This window comes from Apis cerana, linkage group LG1, assembly GCF_029169275.1.
Source record: "Apis cerana isolate GH-2021 linkage group LG1, AcerK_1.0, whole genome shotgun sequence".
NCBI lineage: Eukaryota > Metazoa > Arthropoda > Insecta > Hymenoptera > Apidae > Apis > Apis cerana.
The window spans coordinates 19,754,463-19,779,017 of record NC_083852.1 but is presented as its reverse complement, the minus strand read 5'-3'; the positions used below and the strand labels follow the sequence as shown (position 1 = coordinate 19,779,017).

General features: G+C 44.7%; 1 protein-coding gene across 3 annotated transcripts in view; it reads right to left on the bottom strand.

Moving 5' to 3' along the window:
* The window catches only part of LOC107992941 (hemicentin-1-like), a 119,106-nt gene that overhangs the window by 11,912 nt on the left and 82,639 nt on the right, over positions 1-24,555 (bottom strand). The window contains exons 2-5 of one of the 3 annotated variants that reach the window (XM_017049066.3): positions 23,491-23,618; positions 11,018-11,201; positions 9,669-9,804; positions 7,037-7,245 (exon numbers count right to left, since the gene is read on the bottom strand). In XM_017049066.3, coding sequence (XP_016904555.1) covers positions 7,037-7,245; positions 9,669-9,804; positions 11,018-11,201; positions 23,491-23,618 — 657 coding nt within the window. The remainder of the gene's footprint in view (positions 1-7,036; positions 7,246-9,668; positions 9,805-11,017; positions 11,202-23,490; positions 23,619-24,555) is intronic. The other 2 variants (XM_028664399.2, XM_062087444.1) reach the window with 2 other exon arrangements.

Below are 24,555 nucleotides of genomic sequence, written 5' to 3'. Positions count from 1 at the left end.
ACGTCACAAATGACGGTTAATTAATGCTGGAATACGGATCCAAATTGTATTAATTAATAATTTCAGTCCCGACCTATTTCCCGAGGGCCAAAAATAACAAGCTTGTATTCAGACTTGGAAATGCGATTACGCAACTCGCAAAGAGGGAAACCGGCTAAACCGGAGAGACATCGGCTACACAAAACTCGTCTCGTCGTCCCTGTCTCTTGCCCTGCGTCTCGCGAGAACTCCCGGCTCCCGGAACTCGATTCCACGATTAAATTGTTTCTTTTGTCGTTGGAGTAACGAACGCTCTGCCTATTTGTAACGAAATCCTTTCGTAATTCGTAGGATACTTTTCAAAAAAAAAAAAAAAAAAAGATTTAGAATAGCCGAATGGATTAAACACGCATCAGGGATCAAATACGTTGTACAAATTCGAACTTCGATCTTCGAAGCGGACACGCGTAACACGATTCGAAATCGATGTTGGAAATCTTCGGAATGCATTTTCAAAGATGCGAGAAATCTGGTTGCGGGATACGTAATCCCGAACGGAGGAGCATCGAATGGTAACGCGTGAACGCATGAACGTCGAATCCGTGTAAAAGGCTGGCGGATTAATTTCTCAAGAGTGGAAGAGATGTTTCAGGTGCGAAGGTAGAATATTCCGTGTCCCAGGAAAGATGTGAAAAATGAAAAAGCGGGGACGCTCTCGAATCCAATCCTTCTAGAATGAGAATGAATAGAATGAGAGAGAGAGAGAGAGAGAAAGGGAGAGTATGTGTACGTGTGTGTAGGTAGCTCGCGCAGCTGTTCATTTCACGTAACAATGATTTCGAAATACGCGCGAACGAATACTCGCTGACCCATTCACAATTTCAGTTGCATTCTCTCTCTCTCTCTCTTTTCCACTCCGTGTCCAATCCTTTTTCCATCCCCCCTCCTTCTCTTTTCCCTCTATTACCCTTTTTACCGCGGCTGCCTGCGTTTTATAGGACACGGGTCGGTTGCGCGCGTGGGTGTGGAGGATTCGCTAGGTGTCTCCCTCTGCATGTGTGTCAAACCGGTCACCCCTATTTGTTTGGTTTGCACGGCGTGTTTCTCCGCGGGGAAGGGGTCCGCAGCTGTTTCGATCGACGGTCGAAGACCTATTTCCTTTTGTTTTCGTACTCCGCCGCCGAACTCTATTTCCGCACGCGTTTCGTCCACATCGCCGGACACAAACGCGAACGTTAGCCGTGTGATTGGCATCTTCGAAACTGCGGTCTGTCACCGTCGTTCCCTTTTCACTCGTTACCATCCATCCCCCCTCCCCATCGGTGAGAATCCAACTATGCAGCCTGTCTATACGTGCCTCCCGCTATATTTCCTTCCGCCTCTATTTTTTTCTTCTCTCTTCTTCCTCTTTTCACGTCCTCCCCTTTCATCCTCTTATAAATCCGCTTTTAACGAGAGAGAGAGAGAGAGAGAGAAGAGAGAAAATTTGCGAAACCGAGTGATCGAAACGACATTGTATCCTCCCCCTTACGAATAGAGTTCGAATCGGTCAAAGCCGAACAATCATCGCCGACTGCAAGGCCGATTGCTCCTGTGTTTTCCCGTAATTTCGGGGGAATTTGATTATCAACGGAACATCAACGCGGAGTAAAAGCAACGGGAAACGATCGATGGCGAACGTGAGAGGGGGAAGGTGGAGGGAGTTGGGAAAAAAAAAATAAAATTTGGTATTCAGGCTGACCGTGCGGCTTGCCCGGGTTTCAACGCCATTACCGGTATACGCCGCAGCTCGTTTTTTGAAGTTTACAGAAGACTGCAGGGGAAACACACCAGCCCGTCAGCTGTACATTCGAAAACTACGTGCCCGGTGCATAAATCGCGCGTCAGCCTCTCCTGGAGTTTTCAATAAATTCTGTAGCCCCGGTATTCGTTTTCGAACAATGCTTCATGAATATTCGATCAGCATCGGTACCAGTAAATTACGAGCAAACGAGCGCAACGTTGATCGAAACAAATTCATTATCGCGCAAGGGGGGACCAGCCGTGGCGGAGGGCCGATAAATTCGCGAGCGGCAATGGCGAAAAATTTCCGTATCGACCAAATCGTTTCGATTCAAAACATCGCGACGCGATATTTGTTCCTCCGGGATATATATTTTTTTTTCCTTTTTCCTCCTTTTTTCTCCTTTTTCCCCCCTCCTTCTCCCCTCCCTTTTTTTATTCGTTTTTCGTGCCACGAGGTTAGAATAAAGAAACATCGGAAACGCTTTAGCTTCGCTCGCGAATTGGCTATGCTGTGCGTGCGTATATCGAACGTATATCCCGGAAATGAGAGAAACTTTGATGTTTGTTATTTACATTTACTTTGTTATTTTATCGCCGGTTCACCAGTAAACACATACCTCTCCCCGATATTTAAATATTTGCCAACGCGTTGGCATTTTTCAACTGTTGAGGAACGGTTACAGCTTATTTCCGGGACGATACACCGGGATGAAGGTTAATTAACGAATTCGCGCGCGATGGGTGGCGAGCAGGGGGTGGGGATGGGTTAATTAGAGGGAGGGAGGGAGGGCTGGCGATGAAAAATTTTCTCGAAGGGAAAACAGGTTGAAACCTGGGAAGGGAAATTTCTGTTTCGCGACACAAAAGCCGGCCGCCGCTCGGCGCGCTTCCGCTTTTTTTTTTTTCCACTCTTTGTTTCGACTCTTTTCTCCTTTTGTTCGATCCACCGTCGCCATCGTCTATAAAAACACACCCGTTTGAAGTTTACCTAAAGAACGACTAGCAGAAATACGGTTCAACGAATAACCGTTGGACTCTCGCGCGCCAGCTGCACCTTCCACGAACTGCGCAAACCGTCGCGTCGCGTGTATAAAATTCCCTCGTCTTGGACGCCCCCGTCTATTTATCCTCGCTCGCTCGGAAAGACATAACTTTTCCATCATCCCTTCTCTCAAAGTGGAATTTCTAATCCAACAGCGATGCGACGCGAGAGTTTTCGTTACGCGTATTTTAGCTATACGCGCGATATTTATTAGTTGTTCGTGCTTGGAGAACTGATTGATTCGTGTAAAAAAAGTTTATAAAAAAAAAAAACGAAAGGAAAAACAAAGAAAATACACAATCACCTATATCCATAAATCATCAGGCACTCGTTAAAAGTATAAATAATTATTTGACACATTAATGATAAATTTTTGGAATTTTTGCACAATCTTATAAAATTTAAAATTGATTAATATGTTATTTTTTTTTTATAATATAACAATGCGTTGTTTTTTTTTCCCAATAAAAAATAATAATTCATTGTTATCGATGTTCGGAAAGAATTGAATATATATATAGTATTTCTTTACAATACAAACAATAGTTAGTTAATATTAATATTGTATTTACAATCATAACGTTTATTTATCGATATCCTGGAAAAATGATAAAAAAACTCCATTTATACGAACTCGTTGGAGTATAACCAGATTGTTCATAATCGATATATAGATCCATCTAATTCTCGTACGATCCACTTAATCGATCGATTCATCCGATTAAACATATATCCGAAACGATCTTCGAAACTTCTGTTTCTCATCGAATCCGAATTCCTCGCTTCTCCTCTTTCGCTTCTCTCGTTTCACTTATAACCCAACACGATCGTTGGAAAAAAAAAAACACCGTTCGAACTTTCTCTCGGCCCGATTAAGGTTCGATTAAAATTCGTGTAACTAAAATTTCATTCGTAGAAATGGAGTTCCACCATGTGATTTATGGAATCGGGCGGACTATCCACAGTCAGGAAAAGCGGTGTGAAAAATGGTGGGTCCCTTTCGCATCGGTCGTTGCCGGTCGTTGAAAAGTGCATCAACGGAGTGCAAGCTGTCGTCGCGGCAAAGTAAACGGTGGTTGGATTGAACTGCATGGAGAGGAGGGGAAGGCGAAAGGAGGGGGGCGAGGATGGCGAAACGATGGGATGATTCGAGATTCCCGTGGGCGTTTCGATCGAAGGGATATATCCGCGCTTTGAGGCGAACTTTTCAATTTGCCCTGAAAAGTCCCGGCCCTGGGCTAATGCCCCTAATCAATATACGCGACAACCCACCCCGTGTGTCTCCATTTCCGACCGGTAATACTTGTAAACCGCGTCTCTACCAACCCCTCGGATCCCCGAAGGAATCGCGGATGGGAACTCCCAACTTGGAACTCGATTTCACCTGGAACGAATTACTTCCCGTCGTTGGGAGGGTGATGAGTTTAGAGGGTTGCGAGGAGAGGGGATCGGGGCGGAAGCGATTAATAGAAGAAAAATTTCGGTTCCGCCGTGGGGAGGGGGCGGTAAAACGACGCGCGCGATCGATTCGAAATCGGATTACGCGGGGGTTGGGGGGAGGTGTAGCTCGGTCGTGGTTGAATTACAGATTCGGTATCGAGATAAAGAGGAGGGTGAGACTATTTATATTTACACGCAGTTGCAATTTGAGGAGCGGTGGAGAATATTGATGGGTCGCCCGGCCTGTTGATACGTAACACCTCGATTATTCCATTATCCTTGATTTGATCGTTGATTTATTTATTATCGATTAATAATGGAAAGAAATTTATAATATAACCCGATAAATATTGCACAACTGGGGACACAAGGTTCGTATAACGGAGCTCCTATATATTATAATCGGAATAACGCGGTGTCGATTCAAATCGCAAGAGTTCAGGTAGAGTTCGTTTACTCGGGTATCGTGGATGAGATCGAAATGGAATTTTATCCATTATATCAGGGATAATTATAGGATTGATTCGAAAAAATTAATAGCAAAAAATAATAATAATAATAATAAAATAGTTAATAATCGATCGAAATAATTTTTAGATTATTGAAAAAAAAATCATAATAGATCTATCCTAATAGATTGTTCCGTTTATTCGCTCGTCTTTCGTACGAGAGTGATATTTTGGATTTTCGGTAAATTCAGTTTTCAATTTTTCACAAAAAGAGTGGTCGAGATATCGTTTAATCCGGTCGAATCGATCCGCTGGCCATTAGTCATTGTTGTTTCGTAAAAAGCGATTCAAAATTGTCGGACGATGCAGCAGAGCTCGAATTGTCGATAAGGTCGAAAAGCAGGACGTCAGGGTGCCGCGTTTTGAGGGAGATTGATGAGGGTTCCGCGGTCACCGGTATGTGTGAGGTTAAATCGTAGCCTTGGTGGGGATTCTTGCTTTGGTAGGGGTTGAGGTCAGCCTGATGCACACGCACCCTTTCTGTCCACCTCTCGTTAACACCGATTTATTCGTTGCTCCATGTTCTTTCGCGCTGGGTCAAATGACCATTTCGCTCTCGAACGTGTTAACCAAATATCCGCTCTCTCCACCGGAATTCCTATCATCTTTTTCGCGTATAAATTCGTACGAAAATTGTTCGTCTTTTTATTTCATTAATAATATTACAGCGTTGAGATTATTTAGTAAATTATTTTTAATCATCGAATGCAAACAATTTCAGTTAAGTTTTTAAAACGTCGAATATTATTATAATATTATTATAATAATATACGAAGTACGACAAAATTAAAAGAAATAATAGGCTGAGCTTAATTTTCAAAATGAGATGTGCGTATTATCTCATCCGCAGGACTTTGATAATAATAAATAATAAATTGCGATTATTTCTAGTGTATATTTTCCATAAACGGCATAAATGAATGTTATGCAACGAATTGTAATATTGAAAGATGGGAATAATTTATACATGTCGAGCAGAAGATGATCCAACATGATATTGAGCCGATATATTACACGAAGTCTTGTAAAACGAGTTCTTTTTTTCAGATATTTATCAGATAATTTGTCAAAAAACACAAAGAAACTTTTACATAATATTACACTCGTACTTGTGATTAAATCCACTTGTAATAAAATTATTCGCAATTTATTATTATTATATATATACAGACAGTCAGAATTCAGGATATTGAAACGGAAATATATAGGAAAAGGAAATGTTCCATCACGCGACTAAAAAAAGATCATTTTTCCCCTGTTTCCGTTCGTTATTCACGAATACTCCGACAGAATTTTAATTTCACCGCCGTCTTAGGTCCCGGGTTTGGTTCAATCCAAACAAATTCATCGCGCCGCGATCGAACTCTCGCGAATCTCGCAAAATTACTTGCCCGTCTTTCGACCGACGTGATTTCCCTTCATCGCGAAAAAATTGTTTCCAACGGTGGAGATCTCGTTAAAAAAGTTGGGAGGAAAGTTGGCTCGAGGATTCGGTTGATCCTCGAGCTATCCTTCCTTCCCTCCGTCTTGGAGGGGATCGAGGGGATAACGGTGATTATTCTTAAATATTAATCTTGCCTACTAATCCGCGTTAGTAACGAGAATGACCTGAACGTTATGGAACAACTTTGTAGTAAGAGTATCCTTTACGACGAACCTAAATCCCGTTTATGCTAAAGCGGTTAAGTTGCGACATCGGTGTAACTCGATATCGTTTGTTAAATTAGTTGCCGGAATTAATTTTCCTCCCTGATTTTAATCCGTTCCACTCGGACAAGCGGGTTGACCAGTGTTAAAATAAGACACCCGGAGGAGGGGAGGGGGGAGGAGGGAGAATAATATTTGTTTTCAATATCGGCTGCAAGCGACAGCTAAAATTGTTACGCTCGGGTCAAGCGTACGGAATTTTTGAATATTTATTAGAGTGGAACGAGAAAAAAGATCAAAGCGGTGATGATTATTTTCTTACTCTTGATAAATAAAACAAAATTTGCGTTCAGTTTTTTAAAAATTTCCTATACGGAATACTGTTCATTTTTTCTTCTTTTTTTAAACATATTCTTTCTACATCGTTTAACATTTACGAATGAAAAGTAATATTTTAGGAATATCGATACTTATTATAAATCTTTTCGGAAGAAGAAAAAATCATATCTTCAACAAACTCGAAACAAACATCCCAGATCTTTGACGGTATATAGATAATAATCGATCGAATCGATTTATCTGAAGTAAATCGAAATAAAAAGGAAAAAAGATATATATATATATATATACTCACATCTAACGTCGAACCTGACTTCCGTGCTCGACGACATAGTCGGGTTGTCATAGGCCGGATGAATGGCCACGCATCGAATCGGCTGCCCGTAGCGCGATCTGTCCGCCATGATCTCGCAGACACTGTAGGTCGCCCAGGTACGAGGATTATCTATCTCCGTTGAATTCACCTGTGGCCTCAGAGTCCTCACTTCGGTCTCACCCACGTACCTGCGAGCATTTCACCCGAAAATTTGCATTTCCAATGCTTGCTTCGTATACAACTCTGCGCGGAACAGTGAAATCGCACGGACACACCGAACCAACAATCCTTCCTCCTCGCCCCCGCCTTTTTCTTCTTCAACTCTGTTCCCCTCCTTCGAAATTACCCTCCCCGCCTCTCCTCTCTACTCCATCACTCGGTTCAATCTCTCGCTATTCCCCTCTACTTTCCTTCTCTACGAAATCAAAAATTGAAACAGGTAATCGCCTCCGAGTTTTGCTTCGTCATTCTGGAATTTCCGACCAACCAACGTGCTCTGAACGTTTCATTCTTTCATTCTCACTATCGGTGAAGGAATAGCCTGCATTTTGTGGCCCCCTGCGTTGGAGAAGAAGGATGGAGGGAGTGAGGAAACTCGATGATCGCCGTACGTTTTCCATTGACGCGGCAATTTAGACGCGTGTTTGGGAAACGATTGGTTCTACTTAACCTGGATTACTCCTCGCGCTGATAACACGCGACACACGAGGCGTGCCGTGGTTACTTCGATAAATAACCGCAGGGAAACGTATCCATCGCGCAGAAAATGGAGCGAAATTTCCGGCCAAGAAAAGGGGATGCTCGGAAATGGCGGAGAAACGGCGGGGATGCGTACATGTTACCGAGGATTTGCGTGTACGATAAGAGGAACGAGTGCAATCAATTCTTCCGGTTAAAGAAGAACATCGTAAGCTTCGTCTCGTTTCCTTTGATCGGTCGCTATCGTTTCTCATCTCTTTTGCGAAACCATTTAAATATTCCTCGCGGAAGGAAATAATACTTCTGCTTATAAATTACATTGTTTTTTTTTCTTTTTTTTAAACAGAGGATTGACAGAGGATTACGAACGCGGGGCTTAACGTTCGATTGCTTTTCAAAGTCGTTCTTTCTCGCGAACAAAGCTACGACAACTATTCGTTTCGATCGATCGCGACGACGAGTGTCATTTACAAATAAAGTACACGTAAATTACAAGCACCGGTAAATTAAAGAGAACGAGTTTGTTCGTTTCTTTGATAAATTTTTATATCCTATCTCGACACGACATCTCGATAGAAAGAAATTAATGAATACGCGCCATCGTAGAAAAAGTAACGGTAATAAATAATGCAAATACAAATGGAGGCCTAGCGATGATCGAATCGATAGCGCATACTTGACGTTCGAGCATTCCCGATATCAATTGGACTGATTTGAAGGAGGACAAGGAGGGGGAAACCTGTCGCGTCATTGGATCCAAGTTTCGAACTAACAATGAGCTTGTTTCACGTTCCCTGGCCCGGACGCGATTCGTCTCTATTCAACTCGATCAACGTTTCTCGGTTTCGCGCTCGGTCGAAGCCAACGGTTTCGTTCGATCCCGCTGTTGTTTCTACGCCTCTGGGGTGCAAGCGAACCCCGATAGCCTCTTAACTTCGTCTAGATACCGGCTGGAACGGATCATGATTATTCATGGGCGAGCGAGCGACCGAGCAGCGTCGCGACGGCAAGATCCACAGGGTGCATTACGAGTCGGGATGTTCGCGCGGGGAAAACTTAACTGGCTCCTCGAACGGACGAGAGCGCCGCGATTCCTCTCTTTTGAAATAATAGCAGCAAAAAAAACACTCTCCAATTTGTTTTTACGATTGCGACCAAATGACTCCGGGAGAAATTCAATTTAAAAATTAGATTCGATCCTTTTCCAAGCGTTCCTTCCAACTAGCGACTCGACTCCCCCATTCGGTCTTGCTTACGTCGCGAACCCCTTGGAAACCTCTCGGTGCAATTACGGTGGTAATCGTTCGATTACGGAGAGAACGACGAGTCCGTCGGCGTGGCGCGAAAGACACGACTGGAATTAAGTTGGGCCAAAGTCCGCGAGGCGAAATCAACTCTGGGGCGCGTCGGGCTAATCGAATCAATCCCGAAAAGGAGCAGCGCTGCTCTCGGCCGATGATTGAACGCGAGCACGAACGAGGTTGGAAAACGGGCGCAATCTAAAAGCATTCAAACCTCTCCCTTGGAAACCAATGTTATTACACGGCTCCTTTCCTAGGTAGCTAGCTACTACTCCGTTTCAATTTCCTGCCTTGACCTTTCGTCTCGGTCGGTTCGTCGACGCGCGAATTCCTTGTTCGAGATATCCGATGCTCGAATTCGAATTGGCACCAGTCTCGTGATCGAAGATCCAAAGATCGAAATGGGATGATCTTTTCTCTTTTTCTTCTTCCTCCTCCTCCTCCTCCTCCTCCTCTTCCTCCTCTATTCTCACCGTGGTGAAATCGATCGGTGGCCGTTTCCGATTTCGATCGAGGAGTTGGAGGAGAAAAAGGCCGAGGCGAGGAGGGAGTCGTCGGGTGGATGTTACGTAGTAAGTGGTAACGGAATCTACGGTGCAACAATTACGAACCATTTAATTAGAGGCGAAGGATTCCCATACCGCGCTCTGCAAGTGAGCGCAGCGATCTCACCTGCTCGGGCTGTCACGTTGCTGCCGGGTAGAATTAGACGATCCGCGTACTCTATCTGCGGTCGCTGAGGGCTGACTGGAATGAGAAAATTAGCAGAGGTTAATTTGGCCGTCGCGCGGCTGGATATTCGGAGACACGCGGCCCAACGTTTCTCTGGACGTCGCTCGTTATAATTACGTTATCATTTAACCGCTTTCCTCCCCTGATTACCTTTGTCAGATCTATCGATCGTTCGCGACAATTTCGCTTTCCACGATCCAACTTGTTTTAACCTAAACTTCTTTAAATCTATTTAAAGTTTCCAATTTACGTTAGCGAGCGAACGTATCCGTCCATAAATTATCTCGAAATTCGATTAAGCTCTTCTATCGGAATCGTGTAAAGAAGAGAGGAATCATTTTTAATCGTTCATCCTCGTCCCTTTTTGTTATTCTCTTATTCGGTGTCCTCGCTCCTGCTTTACGTCACTTTACGATTTATCCCGAACTCCAGACGGACGCAAGCGATTCTTGGAAGCGATTCGCGGAAGAACGAGCACTTTGAAGAAAAAAAAATATAGATCAGTTCTCGTAATTCGTGCGCCGTATCAAGCGTTAGATTGCGACGCTTTATATCTCGACATAACCGGGATGAATCGAAAAAAATGATGATTCCAGGAAAAGAAGACTCTACTTTCCTCCAATAAATTGGGAATAGATTTTGACGAGAAAATTGTTAACTCTTTATATGCGTAAAAATCGTAGAAAGATGTTTCATTTGTGTTTATTACGCGTATTTATGATAATTTTTCCAATTTTTTCCAATGTCTAGACTTGGAGAAGTATCTATAAAAATTTTCGATCGCTCGCAATCCAATATTTGAACGCGAAAGTAGAAAATGGATCAATCGTTAAACTGCGAGCTTAACGGGTATAACGCGAACATCGCATCCCGTAAAATGAGTTTTCTTATAAGGTCGTAACCGCTGTTCGAGAAATAATACCGTTTTGATCGTCAGCGAGGATATATATCCCGCATCGGCCCAGTTTCCTAACTTCCCTATTGTCTTGTCGCGATACCTCGTCCCTAGACACGCGGGTAGCGCGTTAATTTCGTCACAATGGGAATTGTGACAATGAAAAGCGGCGAAGCGAGTGGATTTGATGACCAGGCTAGTTCCACCGGCGGACAATACACACTCGAATAGAAATGCGGTTGCACGCGGATGGGAATCCCGCGCGAGATGTTTAACGCTTTTCGTCGAAAATCGGCGCAGAGAATGCTATCAAGTTCAAGGTTCACGCCTTACCTCTGACAACGAGCCTGGCCGGTTCGGATGCCAGCGCGTCCTGCGTGGTGAAGTCGCTGGCTGTCACCTGGCACTGCCACAGACCGTCGTCGAACTCTAAAGTGGCCGATCTCACCCACAGAGAACAATCGCCGATGTCCGGCCGTCCTACCCACTCGTATTTCTTCAAGTGCATCCCGATCGGCTGAAACGATTCGTCGCCAGGTCAATTGGCCGTCGTTATCCCGGGTGGAGGAGGGGGGATTCGACTATCCAACGGTAATATAATGTCGGGAGGATGAAACATTGGAGGCAACGTTTCGTAAGTCGTTGGATGGAGGGGGATCATTATCGTGAATCGAACGCGAGGCGAGCTTTTGAATCGAAAGCGAAACGAGGGCAAAGCGTAAATCGAGGACAGAGAGTGGTGGCACCAACAGATTCCATGGACAATGGCAGCCACGGTGTATGTCAGCGTTTTGCCGCGATCGTTTAATCGACGAACGAAGGGACTTCGATCGTTCCTCGTTACCGGAATCCTCTCAAGCTCCGCCACAGCTTTCACCTCTCTCTCTCTCTCTCTCTTCCTCTCTTTCTTCCCCCTCCCTCCCTCCTTCCCAACCCCTTCGTTTCTCCATCTCGGTCTCTAAGCGCGTTCCATCCGAAATGAATCATCGGCTTCCGGCTTCGAGGCTCTTCTCTTCTTTCGCGTTAGATTAATTCGCTGCCGGGTAGGAAAGTGCGGCCTTAGCAAGTTTCGCAGTCATAATGTGCCCGTAATTCAAGGATCGATTCCCTATCCGGAGCTATCCCTATAATCTATTCCGTCTTCCCCCTCCATACTATTTTAAAAGCCCGTTCTCGCACATTCCCGCTTCCACCGGGCCCCTCTTCCCTTCTTATCCGCAGCTCCTTGTGCGGCAACCTTGCGTGTTTCCACCGTGTGAAAACTGGATGATCGCTCCAACAATCCTTCTTCTCCTCTATCCTGTTGCCCAGAAAAATCTCGTCGTTCGTCATTTAAGGCTATTAGCCGGTTAACGAGTTTTCGTAATCCCTGCTCGACTAGCCGCCCCATGAAAATCCTTCTCGAATTAACGCCAGCTTGCTCTTCTCTCGGCAATTCCTTCTTTTCCCTTTCTCCCTCCCTCCCTCCCTTCTTCCCTTCTCACTTTCGTCGCTTCGTTTTCGTTTAAGTAATTCTCGTCCTCGTCGAGAATACCGCGTCCATCTCAACGCTTTATTATCATAACGCTTATTATTATTATTTATATATATATGGATTTAAATTCCATCATTTCGATGAACGAAATATTAATAGTCTTTCTTTTTTTCCTTCTTTTTTTTTTTTTTTTACTTGTACTCTATCGAGGAACTCGTTCTCGACGGAACGTTTCCAGCCAACGTGTTTTCTCTCTAAAAATGAAACGAAAGTGAAACGAAATTTTTCTCGACCGGATCCGGGATCGCGGAGTGTATTAATAATGAATAGGACGGACGGTTACCGAGAAAGTGCACGGTTTATCATTGAACGGGAGACACAATAACACAATGGGGAAATCCCCCCATGTGATGATTATTCGGGCGTAGATGGGACAAGACGGCGCGTCGCCCTCGGGGCAAGAAGAATAATGAGTTGCCAGCGCGTTGACGTTTACCGTCGCGAGACGAAGCGACGCGTACGCAATTACACGGATATTAGCGTTTTGCCCGTATTCGTTTCCCGTTTCTCGATTTTTCACGACATTCTACGGGAGACGATCCCATAGACTATGCGTCGACACGTTCTACACCTTTGCTATGGTATTTTTTACTTTACCCGATACAGGTGTGTACGTGTGTTTTTAATTAAAACTCGAATTATACAATCAATGAAAATAAATTTTAACGAATTAAATTCGGCCACAACTCTGAAAATTATCTATGTCGAAAGTTCGCAAATGAAGAATCGTTATCATTATCGTGCTCGGCTAATTCCAATTTCATTTTATTAAAAAGGAGAAAATTTAAATCGGTATAAAAGAGTATATCTATTCGATACGAGCGAATACGAAAAATAATTGCAATTGAAATAGAAAAGATCGGAGATACGAATGAAAAAAAAAAAAATAGAGATCGATGAAAATCCAAAATTCGAGATATTTAAATTGCCTCGAGATTATTCTAGATCGAATATTAACGTAACGTTATCTTATCTTGTCTCGGCTGGAAAAGAGTACATCCGATTTTTAAACCGCGCGTGGAGATGCTCGTGACAAGGAGGGAACGGTGTCGCAACAGGAATGTAAACTCGGCGTGGCGGTGTCGGATAGTCAGGAAGATAAGAGAAGTGGGAGCGAGCGTCACCGGCGTCATTCATTTAAAGGATTAAAATCCGGGCGCTCGCAACGTACGAACGTTCACTTACTTAACCGTGGAAGAGGGCCTTTATTCCCTTTTCTTCCTCCTCGCCGGTTCACGGGATCCGGCTCTGTCTTCGTTCGACCCGTGACGGCCGCACACGCCGCCACCTTTCCACCCTCCTCCTTCCACCCTCCTGCCTTCGTGACTCTATGTTCTCCGGAGAGGCCGCGACCAGCAATCAGCGTAATGCACCCGCAGACACGCCCCTCCCCGTCCCCTCCACCTCCCTCCCTATCCACACAATCGCGCGTCCTACACACGCACGCGCCACCCACACCCATCCACCCACGGACACGTGCACACGTACGAATCGGGGCGGCGTGGCGAAGCGAACGGCCAGGGTGCATAACCCTCTGGGCCAAAGGCCCTGATAACACGAGCGAGGGCTCGAGTAATGCAGACGCAATGGCAATCTCTTCGAGAGCAACGAAATAGATCGTGGGACGCGAAGAGAAAGCGAATCGATGCGAAAACTCTCTCTTCTCTCTCCAACTCGAACCCGCTCGCCTTCGACCTTCCGTCCTTCCGGTTCCGCGGAAGAGGGATCGCCTTCTATCCGAAATCGGCTCCATTATCCACCTGGTCGTCGTGCTGTGCCGCCTCTATCCGCTTCTCCCTTCTTCTCTCTCCTTCTTCTTTCGCACTCTTCCTCTGTCCGCCCGATGGATCCGCTCCTTTCGCTCCTTTCGCTTCGTTCGAAAAAGTTGTTAACTTTGAGATTCATCGCCGACTCTTTTGGGAAGTATGAGCAGGACGGTGGAAGGGTTGGTTCACGGCCGAGCGGAGTTGCGGCGAGTCGAGCGGGCGTAAAAGGAGAGCGGCAGAGGGTTCCTCCCTCCCTCCCTCCCTCTTTGGAATGTTCTTCTGGTGATGGTAAAAGGCGGTTTCGAAGAAGAAGCGAGAGGGAGCGGCGCCCGCAGGGTGGGCTAGGCGGCGGTAAAAGAGGAGGCGGAGGAAAGAGCTTTCTGGTAATCCGGCGAAGACGATTCCGTACACCTATTTCGCTAAAGTGATTTCGTGCCTTCGAAGAATTCGACATTTCCTCAGGAATCGCATCGTGAAACTTGCCAGTTGCTCCCTTTCCCGCATCTGTCGGCCCGATGTAAAAGTGCATCTCGTAAAGCACGCTAACGTGTCCCCCGTTTCTTCCTCCTCTCTAATTTCGACGTTGCGTTACCTTCTCTAAACGGGAAATCCTTTCCCTCCTTTCCCCCGAATTATCCCGATGTTATCGTTCCACAGAATAGAATTTTACTTTGTCCCATTATTCGAAAATAAGAAGATTACGGACGGATTAGATTTTCGATCGATCGATCGATATATTTTCCCACTTCTCCGTATTAATTTCCTTGCTTCGAACGAATCGAGCAATTGATCCACGTATTTCTCGCCATTTTTCCTTCGAGATTCTAATCGATCGAATCAAGTTTTGCTCGCGCCGATATAATCGTCAATCCTATCTCGATGACAGAAGTGGAAGTGGAAACAATGCGATAATATCCGTTACACGAATAAGAACGAACGAGGAAACGTACCCAGGGGAAGAAGGGAGCGTTGTAAACAAGAGTGGCTCGGATCTCAAGAGAAAATTATTCCCCTCGTCTATTTACATCTTTCATAAATATTCACTTTGGAGGAAGAAAGGACGAGGAAAGAAGAATAGGGTGGCGAATTGGAGGATGATGCGGGCGAGCGCGCGCGAGAAAGAAAGAGAGGGGAACAGGAAGTAACGAGTAACCACGAAGAACATAAATCTCGTGGTTTTCGGGGGCGATCTCGTTTCAGAAATCACCTACCGCGAGCAAAAGATAACAATAGCTTGTTGGCCAACATTGGTAAAACGAAACGTGTGCTTCCTGCGATGGAAAATCCTGTTTCTGAACGCCATTTGCATAGTTTGTCCCTGAAAAGTCGACGGAGATTTACCCTTTTCGCCAATCTTTTCGCTCGCTATCCGTTTAAAGCGTTTCTAAAGATGAACGTTTCACGGATTTATCCGCTTCGATCTGCTTTTTCCTCCCCGCGGCTACTTGTTGAAAGCGAAATTTTATTGCCATTGCCGTTTCAATTTTCCGCTCTTTCGGATTATTTTCAAGTTCGTTGCACTTTCGTTCGAGGCAACTTTCATCGAGGGAAATGAATTAAACGGAGAGGATGGCAGGGATCTTAAATAAGTAACGCTTCGTCCATCGATGCACGGATTTAGACTTGGAATCTGTCGAACCGAATAATCGGGAATTAACTTGTTGTCGTTGCATCTATCTATCGGATTTCCGTCATGTTCGTCGGATGTTCGAGTCACGATCTGCTTATCCGAACGATATAAACACTGGACGTAAAAATTTATACGCATACTCGCACAATTTGTTCGCACTTTGTTTCGTCTCTCTTGTCGTCGACGAAATTTGCGAATGAACCGTTAATAAATTGAAGAGATTCGATTCGTCGGTTTACGGGTGGAGGGGAAAAACATATATAAGAAATGTTTAAAAGATCTTTGATTTGGATATAATGGAATCACGGCAAAATGTTATCAACTTCGTGGGATCGAAATGAGATCAATATCATCGAGGTGGTTTTTTCTTTTTTTTAAAAGTTGCGAGTTCACCTCGCAAGAAATATCGAGATATCGTAGACTCGGTCACGAGTAAATGTAATTCCGTGGAAGAGGCGGTTAAAATCATTTCAATTTCCGCGGTACGCTGCGTTTCTCTTCTATCCCTCCATCCTTCCTTTCCATCGTTTCTTAAAAAAAGAAGGCAAGAAGAAAAATTCACGCGCATTCTACAATTCCTGTTTTTTCCCTTTAATTAACGTATCCTCTCGAATCCGCAGCGGCAAAAAGCTTCTTTCGAAAACTTGTGGAAAAGAAAAAAATTCTTGGGATCGTGCGCGTGATTCGAATGTGGGTCGAGCGTGGTGGTGCGCGTATAATAGGAAGCCGATATTTCAAGTGAAATTTTTCGCGATTTCTCGATGAAAAATAGCGCAGTCATGACGGTGGTGAGCAAATCTTGTACGATTCGCGGAGGAATATCCGCGCTCTTGTCTTCGAAGTTGTCGTCGATCGATGAACGAAGATGGATTCGCGATTGAACGAGGGTGGGAAAAATATGTTTGCTTCCGATTCGAGGGAGTTTTTTGATATTTAGAATCGATAATTCCCTCAGAAAGCGTCCTGTCTTCCCGATCGATTCGCGATTGCCCCTTTCAGAAACGTTTGAAAGGCGAGTCTCTCGATTCCGACCGAAAAAGGTATCGATAGAACCGAAAAAGGAAAAGTTGGAAAGTTATACACGACGCGTTGTATCGAGCGTACGCTACGGCATACACGAGATCCGTTTGACGCTGCGCCTTCGTCGACTCAATCCTTGGTCCTCGGTCTCGATCGTTTTTAGCTAATTACGCGAATTAATTATACATTCGCCGGCGGATGTATGAGGAAGAGGTTGCACGAGACAAACGTGCTCGGGCTTTGTATCCAAATAACGAGGCGGAGCGGTGAAAGAGAGCGGAGAGTGGCCGGTTTTCACGATGCCTCGAGGGGGTAAACAGAAGGGAGTCGCGTACAAAGTGGATGGATAAGTGGCGGTCGAGTGGTCGCCGCTTGCTTTGGAAATTTATCATTTAATCTTTCCGCGTGGTGTTGGCGGGATTGTGGTCTACGGACGGTCGCGTCGCCCGCGGTTAAATGCGTTTCAAGAGACTCAGCCCTTGCCGTCGTACGTGTCCCTCCACGCGTGTGCGTGTTTCGTTCTGTCCATGCATATATATATATAAATATAAACACACACATATAACGCGAGATGCAACACGAGTAAGTTTATTCCGCGTGAGAGTGGGAGGGAAGGGGGGAGAGGGAGGAGGAGGCAGGAAATCGAGGCAACGATGGTGCGGGATGCCGGTGACCGCGGTACCAATACGTATATCCGGTCGGTTATATAAAAGCGTGCATTAATTTGCATATTAATTCGCCGGAGTAATCCGCTTTAATGACATCTGGATTAGAGGAAATGTCGTCAAGAGATATACGCTCCCTCCGCTCGTCGATGCTCCCCCACCCATTTCAAGAATATCCCCCGGCGTATAAATACGTTTTCATAATCATTTTCCGTTATATCGTAGCGAAAGGGTAACGCCAAACTCGGTTTAGCCGCGGCTTTTGATTACACGCGCGATCTCTCCCCGTCCGCTGAATCGATCGATTTTCATCCAGATTTCGACCGAATTTGCGGCCTCGCGGCACCGCGCTGTCAATTTTCCAGCATTAATTTGAATATTAATTCCCGATCATTGATAATCCGGGGTTAATGAGATTAGGATCGAAGAAAACACGAGAGTGCGCGATACACGTGCGCGACTGTTTTCAACTGTTTCTCGTGTCCACCAGCAACCGGCATCGATAATATGCAACTACGTGCACCGGGTTTGAGTTCGTCAAAATACCTTTGTGCAAGTGCCGTTTTCAAATGCCGTGTCTTCTTCAAAGAGGATTAAACGTTTCAACTTTTGTCGGGAAAATAATTTACTTTGACAGCTTCTCTCGGAACTGTTTCATCCCCCGGCTTCTTTCATTCTTAATAGCGTGTACCTCGCAATCCTATACCACCCCAATAGAAGCTTTGTACATACATGTTCCGCGCGAGACACGGTCGGTGAACGCGTGTTAACCTCCTTAATTGGCAGAAGGGATAAAAAGGAGAAACGAGAATGGAGGAGGAAACGCGGTTCCTTTTTTGCGTCAAAAGGCCATTTTTTTTTTATCGAAGAAACGATACTCTGACGCATGAACAATCGTCGGATATAATCGTCGCAAAGTCCAAAGGATTCTTCCATCATTCCACGACTTTCCATTCGACGTTCCATTTATTCCGTTTAATTATTCGGATTTACGAGTTTTTGTCGCAAGAAAATGACTTGGCAAAACGAATTCCCCGATTATACACAGCCTGGATCCCTGGGCGCAGGATTCGTTTGTGCTTGTTCACCGACACGGACGAGGGAAGGAGGATGAAAAAAAATGGCGGGGCAGGTTGAAAATACGCGTGTAAGAAGAAATTGTGTGAAAGCTCTCTTCTTGAGAAGCTCGGTCAAAAGATACGCCCGCGTCTCAAGGGCTCGCGTCGACTTTTCGTCGCCTTTCCGTCCGTTTCTCCGACTATTCTCCATCCTCCTCTCACCCTGTCGGCTTTTCACCCCTTGGTTGCTCAGCTTTTTTCAGTCGAGGCGTTGTAACGACTCCAATTTAGAGGTACGTACGCGGCATACTCGACGACAACCAACCCCTATCTCCCCTCTACATCGAGTTACTTTCTCTCTCTCTCCCTCTTTCTCCCCCCTCTCTCTTCCTCCTTCTCTCTCTATCATGATGAACGACAGCGAAGCAAGTTTTTCGTGTTGCATAAGCAACGCGCGTTCACGACGCGCATCCACTTGCCTCAAGGGTAGAAAAGACGAGGAGGAGGAGGAGGAGGAGGGAGTGGTGGTGGAAGGAAGTCGAAGTGGAACGGAAACCGGTGGACGCGAGTCGGACGCGGAGGTGGGATAGCAAGTGGCGCAAGAAATTTGCAGGAAACAAGGGTGAACGCTACGTTTAGCCTCGCAATTGCCATAATAAAATCTTCGTGGCGTTAAATCTTCCGAGAGAGAGAGAGAGAGAGAGAGAGAGAGAGACATCATAGAAATCATTTTTTTTTCTTTAGCAGAGCTTTTCACGGGGCACGTTAACGCGTTTGTTTATTCCGGAACAAGCACAAGTGAAGAAAAATTTATCGCGTTGAACGGAAAACGGGCGAGATAGATGGGGGCGGGGGGAAGAAGAGAGAGAGGGAGAGAGAGAGGGAGAGAGGAAAAGGAAACGGAAGGAAGGAAAGATTAGGGAGGGGTTAAATCGCGTCTCTTCCAAATTTTAGAACGCGAAGCCAAGTATTTTCCTCGTGACCCGGAAAGCGGTAATTTGGTGGCGCGAACGCCAGAAAAATCGCGGCTCTTGACCCGGTGTCGACAATGCGAGAAGGGAGAAATACCGCAGCTTTTGCGATTGTAACATATTTATATTTTAATTCGCGGGACCGGATTCGTTTCTTTGTTACCTTTTGTCGCGTTCAACGATTTCGCTCGTATTTCGTAGCGAAAACTCTTTGCTCTCCTCCCTTCTTTCTTCCCCCCATCCCTCTACCTCTTCGTTGTTGCGTTTCAACTTTCCGAAGCGAACGCTTGATTTCCGTTCGAAAATTTTAATGAAAACTGAAAACTCCCACCACCGCTTGTTGACTGGAAACGTTAATCGACTCTCCGATCAAATCCAAAGTTCTCGATGATTGCGAAACGATCGTCAAAGCGTTAAGTGGATTCGTGGAGGGGGGTGAAAAAGCGTGGCCGGATCGACGCCACTCGATAATTTTGCGGTAACGTCGAGATAGCTTTGACGATGTGAAAAATGAAAAAAAAAAAAAAAAAAGAGGAAGGAAGGGAGAGGAAATCAAACGCATCGAAATACCGTATCGCGTACGGTAAGTTGAGCTTTGAAGAAGCTAACGTGAAGACATTTATCCTCGATTGTTGGCAACCATCGAGTAAGGTTCTTTTCATCGTCCTCATAACGCGCGGAGAACCTTGAAGGACTTAATTACAAGGAAAAGACGATTACGGGAGAGGAGAATAGTGGAAGAAAGTGGACGGAGGACAGTCTGGGGGGAAGAAGGATGAAGAGAGAGGAAGGTTGGGCCGACTAGGAGGCGGTTGCACGATGGAATAAAAAGTTTCGTCGGGATTAACGATAACGACGATAATGAAGCCGCGTGTCACCGACGGGTTGGACGGGCGATCATTGTTCGACGTCGGATATCTCGGAGTCTTCTTGGAAATCTTTTCTTCGCTACCGGGGCTCGCGACAATGTTCCCGTTTTTCTCTCCGGATCGTCAGACGATGTCCTCCTCCTCGTTCCTCCCTTTTTTCCTTGGAGGAAGTTTCGCAGGAAGAAACGGAAAGTCTCAAAAGATCGACGAGTCAGCTTTTTATATAAATATTTTCAAGGAAATTTCATTTCTTGGTTTTACGCGTTGGCAAGCGATAATGCGCTACGCTTTCAAGTGTGGAACGAAAATGAATTCTCGTCTAAATTTCTGCAGAGAGAGAAAGAGAGAGAGAGATGTATGTGCGCGTACACGCGTTCCACTTATGAAATTGCATTTAATCAACTGTTTGTTTCGCGTGTCGCGATGTCGCACAGAAGCGAGACGAGGCCGTTGAAGTTGCGGGAGGACATCGCAAAGAACGATGCAAATCTGTTTCGAGGGAATCGCGTGTTTTGTTAAACGTGGTACCGCGCGGCCAACTTTCAACCCCCCTTTTTCACCGATTCGTATCCTGAAACTTTCCACCAACTCTCGAACCGCTCGATCGACCGTCGTTCCTCGTCTTTTCTCTTCCTTTGCCGTTTCTTCCCATCGATCGTCGAGAATTTCGCAACGGTCCCACTTTCTTCCAGACCATCTGATCTTCAATCGCGCGCCAGACGGATAAATATACATCCACGTCTTCCAGATACGTGGTTGGCATGGTCGATAAGAAAAGTTACGCGCTTCTCCCGCGTATCCCTCACGGACGTCACTGTTCCTCTCGAATCCCTGTATACATTAGACGTTGTATAGATACAAACGATCCGCCCTTTTTCGCGGAAACAAAGTGTACGAGTCAGTGATGGAAACTCGTGGAAAATAGTTGTCGATAAAAGACGCGAATCGCGTGGTCGTCGCATTCTAGAAGATAGCCAAGTTTAGCCGAGAAAAATAGATTCGTTGTTTTGACGACAATTGGAGGGAAATTATACTTAATATTGAAATAAAATCTATATTTTCTTATCGATATTTGAAGATTGATACGAGATTTGGGATTTGTATTTTCCATTCGATCGAAATATCGTACGATTTACGAGGATGAGTTGCTCGACCGAGCAATATTCTTTTCAAATTCGTCGGATTTCGAGAAAAAATACGAATGCGGTTAGTGAATATCTCCGTGGCAACAACTGCCGGCTCCCCGCGGACTTACTCTAAGTAAGTAATTGTAAGTAAATGAGGTGGTTCGCGAGCGTGCACTTGCTTGCGCGCTTACGCAAAAAAAAAAGAAAAAAATGTATACGCGGGTGAAAGGACGGCTTGAATTTAATTAAAAAAATTTTTTTAAACGGATAGCCCGCGCTGAATGCCTGCATTACGACAGTACTTTCTTTAACCGTAGACACATTCATTCGACGATTTATGCGATAACGCACGCCGTATATTTTACGAGATACCTATTAAGAACCGTGTCCAGAAGAATAGACGAAAAATGAGAAAAATGAGGAAAAGAGCGGTCAAACCGTTTAAAGATTTCACGAGGAATGATTAAAAATAAAATTTGTAAATATTGAAAGACATATAAAGAATTGAAACACATAATGCTCCCAATATTCCGCGAGGGACGTTCTAAGAGGGATGTAAGAGGGATGTAAGAGGGATGTAAGAGGCACGTAAGAGGGATGTCGGAAAAATAAATTAATTTGAAAAGTTGAAAAGTTAGAACGGAGGATCTGGAGTAAAATTGCGTAATTTATACGCGCGATATTCCACGCGAGATGTAAGAAGTTTGTACGAAAAATAAACGAATTTGGAAAGAAAAAAAAAAAAGTGAAAGGCCGCAAAACCATTTGACGATCCGTAATTTGTGGCGCGGGCGTTTATCTCGGTACGAGTATGTTTGATCGTAGTTTGCATGCGTTGAATATTCATATCGAAATGGGCGTATCGATACAGGGTTATCACACGCGAAATTCAACCGCTGGAAATTTTTATGGTCCATTACGAGGGTTGCCAATGGTGCATAATGAAAATAACATTTTCGTCCTGATTTTCAATTTTTTATCAGGACAGGGAACGGGTTGAGCCCCGATCGAAATTGATTTACACCGATTCCCGATCGCGATTCGTTACTTCCGTCTCCTGTGTATTTGTTAATTTAAAAGATAATATTCATGAAATACTATACTGGCCAATATCGCAAACCAATAATCCACGCTTCGATAATGCACTCGACCATATTGTCGCGTTTATTTTTTCACCATTTTTCCATCCGTATTCCGTAGTTACAAATTCATAGATTCGAAATTCGTTGGCGCTCGGTCGAACGAGTCGTTATCGATCTAACGTTCCCTTCCATGTTTATCGAGAGGACGCAAACCGGTTTCCTCGAGTTATTCTCTGTTCTCTGTTTACAGTTTCATCTATACCTCGCTAGATCAATAAATACAGTCGGGCGACGCGTTGCGTCGTAATATTTTACTTAAGTTGGAGCGTTCGACGGTCTCGCAGCGAACGACGAACAAGTATTTATTGTCGGCAGACACGTAACGTCCACTTTCGGTCAGAAACTTATCTCGGTCGAAGTTTACTGGCACCGAGGCAAACGGAGAAAAGTTGGCTGCCAGAAGGTTACAGTCCTGGTAACAATGAACTAGCCGGAATCGCGATAGACGAGCCAGCGCCAAGACGAAGGTGGGTGGTCCTTTCTCCTCCATCTCTCGGCTACACTCTCGGCCGGAGATAACAGAGGTACGTGATTTTTCAACTTCTACCCACTTGAACCGCGCATACGTATATTTTCCGTAACTTTATCGTTAGAACGCGGGAATGGAAATTTCGTTCGTTTATCTGTTTTTCTTTTCTTCTTCGATCTTCTTTTAATAATCTTTTATTTTTTGAATTATTTCGATTTTTAATCGATTACTCTCCCCATGTTTTTATCTTTCTCGTTTTATCCTCCCCCCGCCCCTCTCTGTTCCTCTTCATTTCGCTCATTCCTTTTTCTTTTCGCGTGCTTTTCTTTTTCTCCACGCTCGTTTCGAAACCCGAAAGTGAAAGAACGAGTCATACGTACGTACAGCTTAGAACGGTCCATTTTATTTCAAAAGTGAATTCGGTGGAAATCAAATCCAGCGGCTATGGAATTGAAAGCCCGGGCAACCGGGTTGGATGGATAGACACCTCATCGATCGGTGCGTACTATATATTCACCAGGACCCGTAGATAAATCATTTTAACGTGCAACTTACTTTCTGATCCTTCTGCCAGATACACTGCCCCCTCTTCCCGAGCACGCGGCATATCAACTTCGCGTCTTGTCCGGGATTCACCTCGGTGTATTGGGGTGTCTCCTCGAATTGTTGAATACCACGGCACACTGCGAACAAAAGAACAGTCATTAACGCTTCGACGCGAGTGCTTTTTTTTGCCGAAATTTCTTCCAAGAAGAGGAATAACGAAAAAGTGGAGCGCGGTTAACGAATTAAAATTTCTTCGAGAAGGAGGAGAGAAATATAACGATTGAATTACTAAAACTTACTTTAGCGTGGAAAAAAATATTATGGCGGAAAATTTTTTTCATCGTGAAAAAAGTGGGATTGATATAATATTGATGGATCAAAAAGAGAAGAAGAAGAAGAAAAAACTTTCTTTCTTTCGAAGAAATCATACATAATATGGTCAGTGAATTGAAATTCTTCCTTTGTGAAGAAACTGAACAAAAAAAAAAAAGAAAGAAAGAAATAGCACAATTAATAAACCGAAGAACGCGTGGAAAAGCAAGCAATAACTATTTCTGAATCTGAATCGGTGCTACCCTAACTACAATTCAACTATATATAGTTGAATAACGCGTTATGAAAGAAATTCTCGTATCGGGGAAGGAGGGGGGAGTGGACGAGGGATGGAGAGAAAAGTTTTGTTTCGAGCCGATGGGGAAAATAACAGAGAGAAACGTATAAGCGTCGGTTTATCCGGGCATTAAAGCAGGCAGGTGCTCGTTAAAGTTGTTATTTAATTCGCAACTTCGATAAATTCGTTTAACCCGCTCGATCCGGCTACGGACCCCTCGATTTTCATCTCTCAGCTATCCCGATAAATTCTATCAACGGGGATAATCGCGTTCCCCCGTTGTAAACGAGGCTCCGTCCTTAATTTACACGACAGCCAAGCTTTCTTTGATTAATAGAATTGGTATTATTGGGCGTTATTTGTTCGAGCCGGATCTCGATCTCGATGAACGACAACATGGTTAAACGATCGGATTGTCGAGACGAATCTCGAGACGGGCCAAGTATCGAGAAAAAAGTCAAAAA